The sequence below is a fragment of the Sprattus sprattus genome (genome assembly GCF_963457725.1).
Source record: "Sprattus sprattus genome assembly, chromosome: 5".
NCBI lineage: Eukaryota > Metazoa > Chordata > Actinopteri > Clupeiformes > Clupeidae > Sprattus > Sprattus sprattus.
Window position 1 is genome coordinate 16,362,646 of NC_137924.1, and position 17,469 is coordinate 16,380,114.

The 17,469-nt window shown below is 45.2% G+C and overlaps 1 protein-coding gene across 17 annotated transcripts in view; it reads left to right on the forward strand.

Annotated features, from left to right (window-relative positions):
* Nucleotides 1-17,469, forward strand: part of caska (calcium/calmodulin-dependent serine protein kinase a) — a 190,068-nt gene that overhangs the window by 103,391 nt on the left and 69,208 nt on the right. For all 17 annotated transcript variants that reach the window (XM_080838940.1, XM_080838955.1, XM_080838950.1 and 14 more), the window contains exons 3-5: nt 6,639-6,744; nt 9,364-9,441; nt 10,653-10,725. In XM_080838940.1, coding sequence (XP_080695066.1) covers nt 6,639-6,744; nt 9,364-9,441; nt 10,653-10,725 — 257 coding nt within the window. The remainder of the gene's footprint in view (nt 1-6,638; nt 6,745-9,363; nt 9,442-10,652; nt 10,726-17,469) is intronic.

The following is a 17,469-nucleotide window of genomic DNA, read 5'->3' on the forward strand; positions in this document are numbered from 1 at the left end:
GTGTGCTTCTGTGTGTGTGTGTGTGTGTATGGAGAGTAGGATGCACAGGATTCCCCCGTCTTTCTTAATTGGCAACATTAACCATCTTGTGTCATGTTTGGTAAAATCGCTTCAGACTCCAACAGCATCAATATAAGGCTTAGAGGAACATCACTGAGGCTGTCTCAAAATGGCTGATCTCCTGTAGTACAGCTGACTCCATACAGACTCTGTATGTGTACCATTTTCATTGACACCAGACCAATAATATACCAGATACTTTACAGTTACGTCGTGCTATACAGTTATGATATATCACATATATCATCACGGGGTACTGAACCCACGACCTTGCTTTTGATCAGTCGAGCAGCAGGTGCCCTCGTGACTGCGTTAAGAATGCTGTGAATCTAGTGAACTACTCGTTTGATGTATGTGGCCTCCTCCTTCCCTTGCTCCTCTTGTGTTCGCACCTGCCAGCTGACTCTCAGTCACGGCCCGTGTCAAGGCGCAGCCACAGGACTGGCCCCGGATCGCAGTCATTCACCAGCTGCTTGGCTGAATGTCATAACCCGACGCGCGATAAAAGACTTGAGTCGAGATGACGAGCTAAGCTAGCGGCATTCTTGTGTATGTCGGAGCGCACTTTCTTTGGCCCCGTGCCATCTAGTTTTTCTCCTACTCTCCGGTGTGGTCAAGGCGTCGGCGCTAAGTGCTCTTGCTAGTCTCTCTGTATTGATCCTTTTCATTAGTGGACTGAATGCACCTTTTTGTTCCTGTCTGCTTTTGGCCCCTGTGGGTTCCTCTGGTTGGTATAATGACGGAGAGGAAGTGGAAACGATTCACGCGGGGAAGGCGATGGCACCGAGTTCTGCTGACTTTGAAGCAGCGCTTGTTTTCAGTCGTTCGTTATTTATTTGGATATTTGCATTCCAGCTGAAGGGATTTTTCTTCAGTCGTCGGTCACCTTACTGTCTACCTAGACCCCCCAAACCTACAGCCCCCCATTGATATGATCTTATCATTATGGTTCTAAAGCAGAAGGTGTCGTGGTGATGAGATGTTAGACTGTTTTGTGCTCTATGGACACTGACCGTTGTAGAGATAGTGAGATGACTGTGGGTGGGAGAGCGAGAGGAGGATGAGAGAGAGACCATTGCGGATTTGACTGGATACAGCTGTCAGGTTCATAACCACGGCTACCGCTGAGAGACACGGCCTCTGAGGCGTCAGCAATAACGCGGCCGCAACACCACAAATACCCAGACCAATAAATGCACATCCACCTCATAAAGGGTCCTTTATTGTATCCATGGGAATGCCTTGAACATACACACCCACACACATGCACGCTCTATTTGAAAGAAACATTCTTCCTTGAGCCTCCATTCTTTTTTGTACTGGGTAATCGCCTTATTAACTTTAAAATAAAAGAAAGGAAGGGGTGAGCTGGCGGCAGCCCCCCTGCGGATGAGCCCCTTTATGGGGTTATCGATAGACTGCCACCACTGGGAGTGATGGCCTATAGGCTGTGTGTATCACTGTTAGGTGTGGCAAAGGGTTGAGGATGAGATGAGGCTGTTGGTAAGGGTGTTAATTCTGCGTGTGCTTGTGTGTATGTATGTGTGTGTGTGTGTGTGTGTGTGTGTGTGTGTGTGTGTGTGTGTGTGTGTGTGTGTGTGTGTGTGTGTGTGTGTGTGTGTGTGTGTGTGCGTGTGCGCTCATCATTAGTGAGGAGTCTGAACAGGGCCATGAAAGTGAGCAATCAGCACAGTGTCCACGCACCCACAGAGACTGACAATTAAGCCGCCGCTTCAGTGCACAGCTGCATCTCATTTGGTGTGTGTATGAGTGTGTGTGTGTGTGCGCATGACTTCCTTCATGTGGCTTGTGTACGTGTGTGAGTGTGGGGAGTGATTCTGTATGCTTGCCTGTATATTTTCATGCGTAGGTGGATTTCTCTTGCAAGCCTGTGTGTGTGTGTGTGTGTGTGCGCGCGCACACGCCTCTGTGGATCCATGTGTATGTATGCATAAGTGTTCTATATTCCTGGCTGTGTGAGTGTGCGTGTGCGTGTGAGTGTGAGTGTGCGTGTGTGTGGGTGCGTTTGTGTGTACATAGGTGTGATGCTGTTTGGCGGTTGCATGAATCTTCTGTACCTATGAAGCCCTCATCCCCTGCTGCCTTGCTGTCTCGGTCTCCAGTGTTGCGTGTTCCAACCTGTTATGACTCATTCCGGAATCCTCAGAAAACAGCTGACTTTAAAGGAAGAGAATTCCTCATCCCCATCAGCTGACATATACCCAACATCAAGTGTATTTCTCTACCCGGGAATCGTTTTTTCCCGGCGCTTATGCTTTGGAGCACACAACTTTATTTCTGCATCAGTGTCCGTGTCTTTTTTCTTTTCTTTTCTTTTCCTTGCAATCTAATGCCATATTTGGGGAAAAGAGGCTGGTGGAAACCGATTCGGGCCAGTTCCCTCCGGGGTGTCATAGCCTATGCTCACACTGGAAAAAAGAGAGTGTTGTTCCCTAAACAGCATTAACATCAGTCGCTGGCGGTGGTGTTTTTACCATAATGGACAGATATTGCCTCTCCACAGTCCCCTAGTTGTGCTGGTGGCTGGGCCGTGAGTTAAGGGCTGTGTGAGCAGTGTGCCCTTAGTACACAGAGACCTGCCACACTAGTTTTGTTGTCCAAGCGCTCCTGTTTTCGCTTTTGACAAGCCACGCGTCCAAAGCTGCTGATGCAGCGTGTGGCACAATCACACCGTTTTACACACAAACACACACACACACACACACACACGCACACACTGCTCAATCATACCCTTTCTATAAAACAAACATACACACACACACACACACACACACACAAACACTGCTGAATAGTGCCATTTCTCTTAAACACACACACACACACACACACACACATATATATATAAAGAGAGAGAGCTCAATCACACTGTTTTCCAGCCAACAGCAAACAGCACTGTCTGGAGACTGCAGCGCCTCAAGTCCTCTACGTGCCCAAGCACCCTGTACCACAGGGGCACATGAGAGAGAGACAAAAACACACAGACTCACGGGTGGGATGCTCGCCACACCATGGTGATGACTGGCCGATGCCAGATACCACTGTGTGTCTTACCGTCACATCTCAGACTGCAGTCACCATTGACTAATGACACCTGAATGAGTTGGTGTTCAGGTGTCTGTGTTCCTGAAAGCCGACCCACGGCTACGAAACACAAGCCCCACACACACACACACACACACACACACACACACACACACCCAAACACACACACACAAGCACACACTTTGTTATGTCTGTAACATAAATTACCTCAGACGAGCTCTGCTACAGATGAAGGCGCGCCACAGAGGGGCAGGTACCCAAACAAAAACAAACCCCATCAGATGCAGGGCGGATATTTTCTGTTTGTTTTGCGTTGTTGCTTCTCGTTCGGTCCAAAGCCCTTGTGTTCCTCGGATGACATGATAACCAGCGAGCTAAAACCCTTAAACAAACACTCCTTCCGTCAGAGCTGCTGCTCTATGCTCATGTGTGGTGGGTCTGCCCTCCTCCTCCTCCTCTATGCTCCGCTGCAGTTGGAGCTGATGTGTCCAACGCCTTTAATGGCGACGTAATGAAAAGGTGCTCTCCCAAGTGCTAGTAAGTGGAACCGCTAAATGGAACATGGCTGAACAGGACCTTTGAGCAGAGCAAAGGCCAGGGATGCTAATTGGCCTGTGCCACCACACAGCTGAGGGGCAAGATTAGAACTGCTGTGATGATGACGGTTTTGATCACGGCACTGGATGAAGATGGGGATGTTGGTAATTATAATGGCCATCGGTATTGACAGTGTGAAGAACTGTGATGGCCTCGGCGATTGCTTTAATAGTGATGACGGGTGTTAGGCATTAATGGCGGTGGTAATGTTTGTATGGATGACTGTCATTATGAAGATTACAGTGATGGTGACTGAAGGAAGAAGAGAGAGATCCAGACCAAATTCACTGACTCACAGATACCCAGACATGCTTGTTGTCCATAGAGGGATTGTGGGGCAAAGGGATCTAGGTATAGCTTCTGTCCGTCAGATTGTGATGTGTGAAAATATGAGTGTTCAAAGTGGCTGCGTTAGTGCACTGCCAGCACTACATGTCATTTGGCCCTCTAGCCTACTGCCTATAAATAGACTGCCGCTCCCGCTCGGCACTCCCTGCTGCTAGAGCTCCACAGCTCCCCCATGTGGTTGTAAGCAGAACTACAAATGAGGTATTTTTTTTCTTCCTCACACACCCACACACTCCATTTGTGTGTCTCGCTCTCTCTCACACACACACACACACACACATATGTATATATATGTACACACATGTATATATATATACAGTACATATGTATATATAAACACACATGCACATGCATACAGCACAAATCACAACCCACACAGACAGGCAGACCAAGCAATGGGGCTGTACTCTCACAGCATATATGATGACACGGTTCACACGGTTGTGTTCTGTATTGGTTAGTGTTGATATAGACCACAGGATGCGAAGTTTTCATGCCCTTTCTGGACATGAGTGTGTGCAAATATACCCAGTAACTGTCCTGTGTGGTAGGTCCGCTCTAAGCGTCTACTGATATTGAATTTGCTGTCGACCTGCTCAGTGTGTGAGTGTCCGTGGCATGTGTGTGAGTAAGAGAAAAAAAGTTGAAATGAGTGTGGTACCCAGTGGTACTGAGATCCGGCTCACTCATGAAATATTTTGCTCTTTTACTCACCAAGGGAGGCTCTGCATGCTCTGCTGTCCCTTTTATGAATTCAGTGTGCTGTGTTTCCAGTCATAGGTCACCTATTGAGATTTATGTTCTTCATTTGGAGCCGAGTTGCACTCAGTTACACTTGAGCCCCATATCTGGGTGGCTAATCGATTTTTTTTTTAAGGCAGTTCATGCCCAGTCCATGCACCAACCCCCTGCCTGCCTGCCAGCCTAGCTAATTACTCACAGGACACAGGGTCACAGCCCAGAGGGCGCCAGCTCGGGCTCGGATACGGCCAGGATCTGGCCCACATCAGGGCTGTGATGTGGCATCCTGCTGTGGGACGGATCCTGTCCTAATGTTGTGCAGATCCAGACCTGATTGAAAGTGGATCTAGACTTAGAATCGGGGTGGCAAACTCTTAGTCTCTCTCTCTGTCCTTCTCCTTTCCTCGTGAAAGACTGCTTTGTGTATGTGATGCACACGTCTGAGCAGGCGATTTCCCCCACCACACACACACACACACACACACACACACACACCATAGACCACAGTGGAAGGTGGTGGCTTAAGTTGCTGACATGCAACTCACACTACAGGGACAGAAATGCAATGCTTTATGCATGCATAATTCTCAGCTGTGTGTGTGTGTGTGTGTGTGTGTGTGTGTGTGTGTGTGTGTGTGTGTGTTTGGGCTTACAGGGTTTCAGGGGAGAAGAGTGTTTTTAGGGAAGCAGTGTTAGTGGTTAGTGTGTTATTGTTTACACTCCAGGGGTGAGAACGAGACTGCTGTTTTGTGTTCTGAGCTTTGTCAGCTTGTGGTGTCACTGTGGCCAAGACATATGTGTGCATATACTGCATGTTCTATTTGTAGCTGTGTGTCTTTGTGTGTGTTCTTTGTCTGTAGGTACATGTCTGTGTGTGCATGCCTAAATGTTGATATGGTATCATCCGTCTGTTCGTATGACTACACGGGTGTGTCTGTACACACTGTGCAGCCATCTGCACTGTCCTCCACACACACCCAGTATATCAAGCCGAAAGATCCATGCTCTCTCCTCCACCTCCTCCTCCTCCTCCTCTCTCTCCTCCTCTCTCTTCTCCTCTCCCTTCTCTCTCTTTCCTCTGACACACCTGCCTGTACCTGCGCAGGAACTGCGAATCAACCCCAGTACTGATGTATTTTTCATCAAGGTCATCCTTCTCTCTAAGCAAGGGTGTATTTTTAGAGTTGCCCCCCCCCGTCACACACACACACACACACACACACACACACACACACCACTGCACCTCCCTCTTCTCATTCATATTTGAGGGAGTCTTTCTGCCACCGACGGAGGCCTGGGTTATTAGGTTATGAGTGCCTCATCTCTGGGGGGCGAAAACAAGGAAATTCCACCAGCTGATGGAAAATTTGATTAAGTTAGACTGTAATGACCTTCTGAAGGTCGTGCAAAGATGCGGTGGCAAATAGCGGGCAAACGGCACAGGGTGTGTGTGTGAAGTGAAGGGTGGGGGGCCGCGTTCACTCATACCTAATCCATTACGGTAGCCCAGAGTAGACAAAATTGAGTTTGCTAAAGAGTCATCGAACGACACAGAGGTTTCAAGGCTGAGCTAACGCTTCAGTTAATGAATCACATGAAATTATGCAGGAGTCGTGGTTGAAGGCATGAACGTCTATATTCAAGCAGAGAGACAGATGAGGAATGCCTGATCATCCCTAATGAAACGTGTTCCATTACGCCACAACTAACCACCATGTCTCTTTATCTGCCCCTTCTCTTCTTTCTCTTTTCTCTCTTTTCTTTCTATTGTCTCTCTCTCTCTCTCTCTCTCTCTCTCTCTTTCTCTCTCTCTCTCTCTCTCTCTGCAGATCTCAAAAGGGAAGCCAGTATCTGTCACATGCTCAAGCACCCTCACATTGTGGAGCTCTTGGAAACCTACAGTTCAGATGGCATGCTCTACATGGTCTTCGAGTTGTAAGTATCACCCTCTGCCCCGTGACCCGTCCTCTGTCCTGCCACACTCTGTGCTCACCTAATGATTTAGGGGTCAGCCTCTGTCAACTTCACTCATTCGCTCTAAACCTTGTGATGGAAACGGAGAAGCTCACCCTTCTGTCACCCCTGCTCTAGCCGGAAGGCTTTTGTAGCTCAGCTGTGGTTGGACCCCCAAACCACATCAGCCCTCTGAGCAACAGCAGCACTCTCTAAGGGCATTTCCAACTGCGCCATTGGTACTTAGCCCTGGTACACGTACTGTGAAGCCCAGTCATAGTGTTTTCCTGTTGAGTCATCAGTGAATGTTTGTTTGGGTTTCTTATATAATAACAAGTTGATACAGAGCTGACCTTTTTGAACTTGCTTAATGGTTTAGGAAGTGGGTTGTATAGGAGGCATCAATAGGGTTGATGATTCCATTATTCCTAACTTTGGGATCCCCATATTAATGGCGCCGTTAATTGTCTGGAGCCCATGGTCCGCGGAGCCCCAGCTGAGCCCAGTGGCACGTAGCGTGAAGCCCAGGGGTCGGAATCAGAGGGGCCTCCTCACGGGCAGCCGGGCCCACAGTGGTCACATGACTCCATGTGACGGCCCAAATGAATCTCTGCGGTGTGTTTGTGGTTGGGGCCCGGGTTCGCTTTTACCCGATTTGCTGTGCAGTTGAGCAAGTTAGAAATAATTGAAGTGACAATTTTTAATGGGATTGCTCACCTCCTATCCCCTCCCGAAAAAAATGCTGGGCCCCGGCCAATTTTTTTAGGGACCTCGGTTAAAGTCAGCAGTGAATGTCAAAGAGCATTCATCTGTATTGATTCGTGCTCATTTAAATGAATCGCCTGCCCTCAGCTCTCCTCCTCTCTCTCTCCCTCCCTCCCTCTCTTTATTTCTCTCTCCCTCTGCTTTTCTCCCTTTTATTATAGCTTTTCCCACAAGATGCCCCCTATTCCTCAGACACTCTTATCTAACATGTGTCGTAATCAGCTAGCTTACAAGTGGTGATGCAAGGTGGGAAGAAAAGGCAGTAATCAGGCTTCCTAGTTGGTAACCCTATAGCTTGTTGAGCAGGGGTTGTGGTGTCTGAAAGCTATCACTGTGCATGCTATTCCTAGGGCTTCGATGTACGCAAGCCTGCATAATGCACTCTAGGACTTATATGTTTTTTGTTGGACGTTGCATAAAACTTATATGATGTAGTTCTGTGCCATGCAAGCTTTGTTTCAGTCATGTAAGCCATGGTGGCGATTGGTTTCTCTTGTGCTCTGAATAATTGAGGTTGTCTGTTGTGTTCAACGTTCAGAGAACATTTTACCATAAAGCCACAAGTGCTTATAAGAGTCAGGAGCGTCAAATGACTCATTTAAAAAAGATTATAGGATGCCACGGCTTGTTGTGAGGTGAATTCGAGGTCAGAGTTGGACACTTGTCCTAGTTTTTAGTGGGTTTGTTTGGTGGATCTCTGGGTTCGTAGGATCACACAGATCAGGCAGTTTTTTCCCCTGTTACCGCAAGAGTCCTCAGACAGTCCTTTATGGCCTGCCTCCCTTGAAGTGCTTCTTCTGAACATCTGAGCTCTAGGTGAGGAAGCTTTGAGAACCTGTTCTTATTCAGACACCCAAAGAAGTAGTTTTGCTTGTATGAGCCCAGTCTCGAGGCGAAAGAAGAAGACAATGTGGCTTTGAAAAAAATATATTTATAATGGTGAGGATCTCCTCTGAGCTTCAAAACTCCCCCATTTTATATTTATTATTCAGTCTACTTTTGTTACCCGGTTTTTGAAGGTTTTGCCTCGGTAAACAGGCAAACACAAATATTAGCTGAGCATCTTGTGGTCTCTCCAGAGTTTAATCAAAGTGTGTCTGCCCAGCCAGGGTGTCGACTGCAAATATGGATAGTCTTTGAACTCTAACCGAAATGCTGAGGCCCCCTCGCCCACAGAAACTGGTCTTGGAAGCAAATGAAAGGCTTGCAGGCATTTGAAGCTAACTGATCAAGTTGGCCTACTTCAGATTCCAAGATGGGTCATTTCAACCCGATGGTTTTTTGGGAAAGGATAAACATTTTGAGTAGAAATATTTTTGAGTGGCGGAAATATTATTGTTGGGTTGTCTTCATTCATTTACAACGGCTCCTGTGGAATGTCTTTGTTCCCTTTGGTAAATGATTATGACCACGTCTCTGGTCTCCCCTTCCTCTCATTATACACACTAAAAGCACTAAAAGCTCACTCAATGAGACTTTACTCAACACTAAAAGCTCACCTAATGAGACTTTAGTCAACTCTAAAAGCTCACTCAATGAGACTTTAGTCAACACTTAAAGCTCACCTAATGAGACTTTAGTCAACTCTAAAAGCTCACTCAATGAGACTTTAGTCAACACTAAAAGCTCACCTAATGAGAGTTTACTAGTCTGTCCACTTGTCTGCCACTGATAAGTTCACCTCCACACAGGCCTCCTTAGTTGATGTATGTCTCAGCACAACTTGAGGATGTGAAATACTTAAAAACAATACTTTTGCAAAACTATGCACACAAATGTCTAATTCCAGTCATTAGGTTTTTGTGATCCTTTTAACGTTGCTTCTCTTGTCCCCAGCATGGATGGAGCCGACTTATGTTTCGAGATCGTTAAGAGAGCGGATGCTGGCTTTGTCTACAGTGAAGCAGTCGCCAGGTAAGTCAGCTCTCTTTTCTTTTATTTCAAAACGGTTAAAAGAATTGTATGTATTTTCATTCCACTAAAAAAAAGAACATGAGAATGTCCCCTCCTCCAATGTGCCTCTAAGTGAAGCCTAAAATGTGTAGGATGCCTCCAGCTGGGGGTTTCCCAGAATGCTCAGGGAGTTCCGGCGTTTGTCTTATGTTGCTATGAGACCCTTTCCACAACATGGACTCTCCAAGTTAATACAGTGGCAATTTGCAACATGTTTTTGTAATAGGGTAAAGCGAACCACATCCAGGGGTACCCTCCAAACAGTATTGCAGGGACTACTCAGATGGAAGTGTTAATCTTGTTTTAAAGATAGCTGAGTAGCTCGTGCCCCTGTGTGTTCCAGGTGTCTCTCTTCAGGCTAGAGAACAAACCCTAGGCCTTCATTCAGTTCCTCCCCTCAATGCTAAATACATCAATCAGCTCTGTTTGAGTAGCTCTTAAACAGCTGCATGGCAAGCTGCTCAAACCAGCCAAATGGTCATTTATCGTTTTTCTCGAAGCGCATGACACAGATTGCCCCTTCAACAATATGGTCTCTTACCGCAGACCGTAAAACAGAGTTGTTACCCAGAGTCATGCACAGGATCACGTCTCCTCGATTCGGATTAGGTCATTTATTGTCTTTTTTCCCCCCTCCAAGGTCAGGGTGGGAAGCTTTTAGTAGCTCAATGATGCAATTTGTGTCAGGGTTATTTGTGGTATGAGCAGCAATCTAGTCCCACGTGTGTTCATGTTCACATTTTAGACACGCTAGTTTCTCCTCATTGCCCAAATGCAGTCCATCATCTGTATCGGCATCTGTGGTGAAAAGACAGGGTGAGGTCCAGAACAGCAGGCTTCGGTTTGTGGTTGGTGGTATGTGCCTCTGCTGACATAAAATGGCTGCCTTCGTATAGACCTCCTGAGATTAAATGGAATATAGGAAGGGGACGTATTATCAGCAGAGTTCTGTGAAGCAGCAGCCATCAGATACAACAGAGGGGTGGCATTTTCTGCTAACCTGTGATAACTTTCTCTCTCTCTCTCTCTCTCTCTCTCTCTCTCTCTCTCTCTGTCCCTCTCTCTCTTTCTCTCTCTCTCTCTCTCGCTTCCCTCTCTGTACCTCACTGTGTCCCCTGCTCTCTTTTCCTCCCTCTCATTTATCTCTCTCTCCCTCTCTCTTTTCCCCGCAGTCACTACATGAGACAGATCCTTGAGGCGCTGCGCTATTGCCATGACAACAACGTCATTCATCGAGATGTAAAGGTAGGTTGAATGGCATTATGCCAAAAGAAGGAGAGTGAGAGAGAGAGACGCTCTGATGATGTGGAGTTTGGTATAAGCTTGGTATTTTTGGTTGTGTGTGTGTGTGTCTCGGAGATACTGTGGATGTCTGTGTTTGTATGTATGTTTTTATAAACAAAATGGTACCAGGGACTGAGGTGTGTGTGTGAGTGTGTGTATTGACTTGTATATTCCTGTTTAAACAACATTTCCTGTACAGGTGTACTCTGTACGGTGTTTCTTTGTGTAAGCACAACAGTGTCTGTACACATTGGCAGCACTTGGCTTGACCTTGACCTCTGTTGTTGTTGTGGTGCTTCCTTCTTCGGGCCCTCTCTCACTCCCTACACACACACACACACACACACACACACACACAATCACAGATACACCGACACTCTCAGACACACCGACACACCGACTGTGCACTGCTTGGCCTGAACATCGGCTCCACTCCCGCCTATAAATAAATGAACAGCTCTGTCCTTCCGCCCCTCAATATTTCATGGGTCTCTCTCTCTTTCTGGACTCATGCTCTGGCCTGTAGCTGGGGGATGCTGACAGGTCGCCTGTTATAAGCGCGTGGCCGGAGAAAGGTCACTCTGAGTCGCTCTGTATTGTCCTCCAGGGAAAACAGCCTTTGCAAGCTCTCTCACTCTCTCTCTCTCTCTCTCTCTCTCTCTCTCTCTCACTCTCACTCTCTCTCTCTCTCTCACTCACTCTCACTCTCTCTCTCTCCTCTCTCTCTCACTCTCTCTCTCTCACTCTCTCTCTCTCTCTCTCTCACTCTCTCACTCTCACTCTCTCTCTCTCACTCTCTCTCTCTCTCTCACTCTCACTCTCTATCTCTCTCTCTCTCTCTTTCCCTTGCAGTCCTCTTTCTAGCCTGCATGGTTATTTTAAAGGCACTGACTACGGCTACGGACCCGGAACTATAGTTAGTTTGTTCCGAAGCAACTAAAAATTGAATGGGAATCGAACCCAAGCCGACTGCTTGTACCAACTTGGGCAATAATCGTAAGTCGCCATAACAATAGACCAATCTGATGGCCCTATAGCAATAGTCCAATCTGACCTTCAAGGGACTGTAAAGATGTATTTGTTATCACATGAATAGATAGTTGCATAACACATGGCAATGTTTGCACACCAACTAAATGGGTATTTGGGTAATGAATACAAGTCGGTTTACATTCTGTGGAAGGATACTTTACTCGTTTAAAATAGCAAAGAGGAAGTGTGTATCTGCCATCTTCGTCAGTATAAGGTGAGAGTTCCGGTAGATTAGTTCCTGTGTCGCATTAGAAAGAGTCTGTATAATTTGTTGCTGGTATGTATTGGTGGATTGGTTCAGTTGTAAAAAAGCAAACATACTGATGACATGGTTTGCTTCCTAACCCTTCCTTTTACTTCAGCTCACATTGAATAAAGTTGTCTAATAAACAAACAAACAAAAAGATAAGTAAAAAACTATATGATGTTTGAAGACCTGGGAGGCAAAACAAGTAGTTTGCCACAAATCCTGACTTGGAACCATCACACAATCTGTTTGCATGTTAACCAAGGTGTCGGGGACTGCAACTGAGGTGCTATGCACACGAAGTCTAGGGCCTCCGAATCGGATTTACTTTTCACACCAATCGAATCTTTTAATTTCGTAAATACGGAGGCTGGCAACGAGAGATTTGCGTAAACACGGAGGCAGCAGATTGTGGTGAACCGACTGTAGTACATACCTCACGCCTGTGGGTGGCGCTTTAGCGCTTTATTTACACAACTGAAAAAACGTGAAAAACCTAGAAGAAGGTACTTCACAGCACGAGGATAAACACATTACACAAGACATTCAAGCTCCAATTAACAACATTACATTATGATAGTTAATATCAGTGGTCAGACTAAAGGATATGCGAAAATGAATTCTTTTTTCTATTGATAATAAAGAGTTTGGAACAGTAACATGACATGTCTGTCATCCCATTTCCCATGATGCATTGCTCCGAGCATTTTACATACATTTATGAATAAAAAAGCAAATTAAATCGCTGGCCAATTTATATTTGTGGTCATGAAAGTTATGTTACGTCTGAATAAGAAGAATTATATCAAGATAGGGGGCTAATCAAAAATCAGAAGACTGGGTTAATGTTAGTGAATTCGAGGCCCACCACGAGTGAGATTTTGAGGGAGAACAAGTCATATATATATTGGTTGGAGATGGCAAAAAGATCACGTGGGGCAGTGACGTCATCAGGTTGCGTGAAACCGTGCAGACGAACACCAGCCCCCGTACCGATTCAAATCTACTCACTTTCTACCCCGGACTGCGATCGTTGCGGAAACAAGGTGCGGATAGAGAGTGTTCGTATGTATGATAGGGCTATCTGTATTAGCTATCCGTATCAGATTGACAAACTAGGCTCCATGTAAACGACCTCTGAGAGCAGAGCAGGACAAGTCAATGATTATCTTTCACAATCTGACTCTCAGTAGCAGCAGTCTTGGTTGAGATCAGATGCTTTAGTTTATTTAAGTTTCTGTTGAATTTATGAAAGTATTTCTTTATATTTTTTTATGCTGTAATTAAGAAACTGGTGTGCCTAACAGCGGTCATGTCAGGAAGAGACCTCAGTGGTGTGAGGAGTGAGACGGCCTCAGCATGTGGTGCAGGTACAGCTCTGTGCTGATGGTGCATTGGACAGACAGACAGACAGAGAGAGAGACAGAGCGGGAGAGAGACAGAGTGAGGGGGTGGGGGGTGGTTCCCGGGTCTCCAGCGCCCACCCGTCTAGCCTCTCACTCAGCAGGTCCGAGCAGCCTGGCGTCAGCAGTCCTGTCTCTCACGGACACACACACACGGAACACACACACATCCTATTTTTACACACATCCTATTTTTAGAGTTATTCATGACCACTTTCCATGAAGCAAGATATATATCTTTCAAAAGTATATTAATTGAAAAAGAAAAATAATGACATTTCAAGGTGGTTTATTTTGAGACTTTTGAAAACAAAGTGTTTCCCCTTATTGTGAAACTACCCTGAAACAACCTGCAACATGCAGAGACCCACACTGCAACTCACATGCACACACTCACACACTCAAACGTGGCTTCTGGAATAAGGCAGATTATTTATTGTGTAATAATCAGTTTAACTCACATTTTAACTCACACTCCAGCCTTCTCCAGACACTGGGAGAAAGAGGTGAGATTAGCTGATTGTAGTTTTGTTGCATTAGATACGTACGATCAGTGGGGGACTGTGGTGAGACGGACAGGAAATTTGAGGCCAGGGGTTTCATTTCAGCTCAAAATGTCTGCTACATTTGCGTAGGTTGCAGTGCAAGTAACCTTTTCACTTCACTGTGAGGCTGAAAATAGCTAGGAGGAGAATTGTCCTTCTTCTTAGCGGTTACTGATGCAGTAGGCGACCCCAGAATCTGTTTGCATGTTCTCTTACTGCACTATGTCCATTATGCGTGTACAAACTCGATATCCACCAAAAATGGAATATATAAACTGGTGTATAGGTTTAGTGCAGAAATGAAGACTGGTAGAGCAGAAAACAGTATGTATGTACGTCCTGTTGGTATGTATGTATTTACATGACTGTATGTACTGTTTTGCTCATATGAAATCTGTAATTATTAGACTCTGTACAAATATCATCATCATCAGCAGCAGCATCATCATCACTATGGCCCACAACTTTTGGGGTGCTGATCTCACATGTGCACCCGTATTTGTGCAAAGCAGGCTTGTGTGTGTTTCCGTATGCTCTACTCGGCCTAAGCTGGCTGACAGTGATTGGCAGCTCCTGGAAGCCAAGGCTCTCTCTTTCTGCCTATCCAGCCAGACTAAGTGTGAAAGTCAGCTTTGTATAGATTTGTGGCCGGACATGTTCTCGAGTCGTGAAGAGGGAAGAGCAAGAGCAGGGATGTTGCCAAGGGGTTGACGTCCTTGTAATGGTTTGTTGACAGAGCTTTAGGTTCTGTTTTCAGTCAGTGACACTTGTTTGGATCAGACTTTGACCTTTCTAACACTTTTTTTTTGTCAAGTGACAATTACGAACAGAAGACTAACAGGACTTGGAGAAGTTTATCCGATTTCCGAAACAGAAGCTTGTTTATTGTGTGTTTGTGCATGCATTGTGGTTAATGACGCTAGAATACACTGATGCACATCAAACACACAGCTTAGAAGTAGGCCTACTGAAGATGTGCAGTACTGCAGCTTCACTTATAAGGGTGCAGAACTCGCAGTGATGTATAATCAAAAGAAGACCTTGTGGGAGAAGTTGCATGAATGTGGTACACTGTTTCACACAAGTAGATTGTGTAGATGTGGGTAGATCTTTCTGTAAGTCTGTGGTTTTAAAGCGATGTGTCTTTTGTTTACAAGCTTGAGACAACGATGCTCACTGGTGTTTGCAAGCATCATACAGCTTCTGATGACTGAAACTGAAAAAATAAAACCCCCACTTGGTCGCCTCAAAGAATTATGTAACAGCTATCTTTTACCAGAGCAGGTTAGCAATGTGCTCAGTTGTGCAGAAATGCATATTGAATTGACATTTGTTGATTTGCTTGCATATTCATTGGAGCGTAATGGGGTCTCAGTGGCAAGAGGCCAGTTTGGGGACACCAATGTTCAGAAATCGGGATCAGTAATCACATGTGGTCCACAGCTAATATGTCAGTTGCCTGAGTGTCACCTTTTTTCTGTTATCATGGAAAAACACCTTTAGAATCTCTGATTAGCTTGGCTAAGCTAATAGTTAGAGGTCAACTCTGTGGGTGGCCTGGCTATGAGCTCTGTATTTGGGCTTCAGCATAGAAGGAAGCTAAGCCTGTCACCTGAACCAGCTGCTACTATGCCTGAACCGGCCTGCAGAGGTTCAGAAATACTTTAAGGCTGGCTTAGAAACTCACTGGGCCCTTGATTGGGAGATACTGACATATATATACAGCCGCGGAAAAAATTAAGAGACCACTTCAAAATTATCAGTTTCTCTGGTTTTACTATTTATTGGTATGTGTTAAAGTAAAATGTACATTTTTGTTTTATTCTATAACCTACTGGCAACATTCCTACCAAATTTCAAATAAAAATATTGTCATTTAGATCATTTATTTGCAGAAAAATGACAATTGGTCAAAATAACAAAAAAGATGCAGTGTCTTCAGATCTCGAATAATGCAAAGAAAACAAGCTCATATTCATTTTTAAACTACACAATACTAATGCTTTAACTTAGGAAGAGTTCAGAAATCAATATTTGGTGGAATAACCTTGATTTAAAATCACAACTTTCATGTGTCTTGGCATGCTCTCCACCAGTCTTTCACATTGCCGTTGGGTGACTTTATGCTACTCCTGGCGCAAGAATTTAAGCAGCTCGGCTTCTTTTCATGGCTTGTGACCATCCATCTTCCTCTTGATCACATTTCAGAGTTTTTTTTATGGGATTCAGGTCTCGAAATTGGGCTGGCCATGACAGGGTCCTGATCTGGTGATACTCCATCCACACCTTTACTGGCCTGGCTGTGTGGCATGGAGCATTGCCCTGCTGGAAAAAACACTTCTCAGAGTTGGGGAACATTGTCAGAGCAAAAGGAAGCAAGTTTTTCTTCCGGGACAACGTTGTACTTTGCCTGGCTGAGGTTTGTAAAAGACCATAAGGATTGAACCAAAGCGGACTGGAGGGTCTCCTAGTTCGTCTTCTCTGATGAGTCCAATTTCACAGTAGGTGCAAGACTCTGTGGCTTGTAGGCCTCTCCAGGTCTCCGTCTAACCATCAGACGACCATGTGTTGGGCAAAGCTGAAAATTGGACTCATCAGAGAAGACGAACTAGGAGACCCTCCAGTCCGCTTTGGTTCAATCTTGCAACTTGCTTCCTTTTGCTCTGACAATGTTCCCCAACTCTGAGAAGTGTTTTTTCCAGCAGGGCAATGCTCCATGCCACACAGCCAGGCCAGTAAAGGTGTGGATGGAGTATCACCAGATCAGGGCCCTGTCATGGCCAGCCCAATTTCGAGACCTGAATCCCATAAAAAATACTCTGAAATGTGATCAAGAGGAAGATGGATGGTCACAAGCCATGAAAAGAAGCCGAGCTGCTTGAATTCTTGCGCCAGGAGTAGCATAAAGTCACCCAACGGCAATGTGAAAGACTGGTGGAGAGCATGCCAAGACACATGAAAGTTGTGATTTTAAATCAAGGTTATTCCACCAAATATTGATTTCTGAACTCTTCCTAACTTAAAGCATTAGTATTGTGTAGTTTAAAAATGAATATGAGCTTGTTTTCTTTGCATTATTCGAGATCTGAAGACACTGCATCTTTTTTGCTATTTTGACCAATTGTAATTTTTCTGCAAATAAATGAACTAAATGACAATATTTTTATTTGAAATTTGGTAGGAATGTTGCCAGTAGGTTATAGAATAAAACAAAAATGTACATTTTACTTTAACACATACCAATAAATAGTAAAACCAGAGAAACTGATAATTTTGAAGTGGTCTCTTAATTTTTTCCGCGGCTGTATAATATAAAGGTAAAAATAGTCATGGCCCTGTCCCTCATGTCTATGCAGCTCTACCATATCATGCAATATGCGTGGACAAGATACATGCCAACACTTTATTTAGACTTTGACTTGAATCTGACATAAGCTTGACATGATCATATTATTATGATGCCATAATATTGATACAA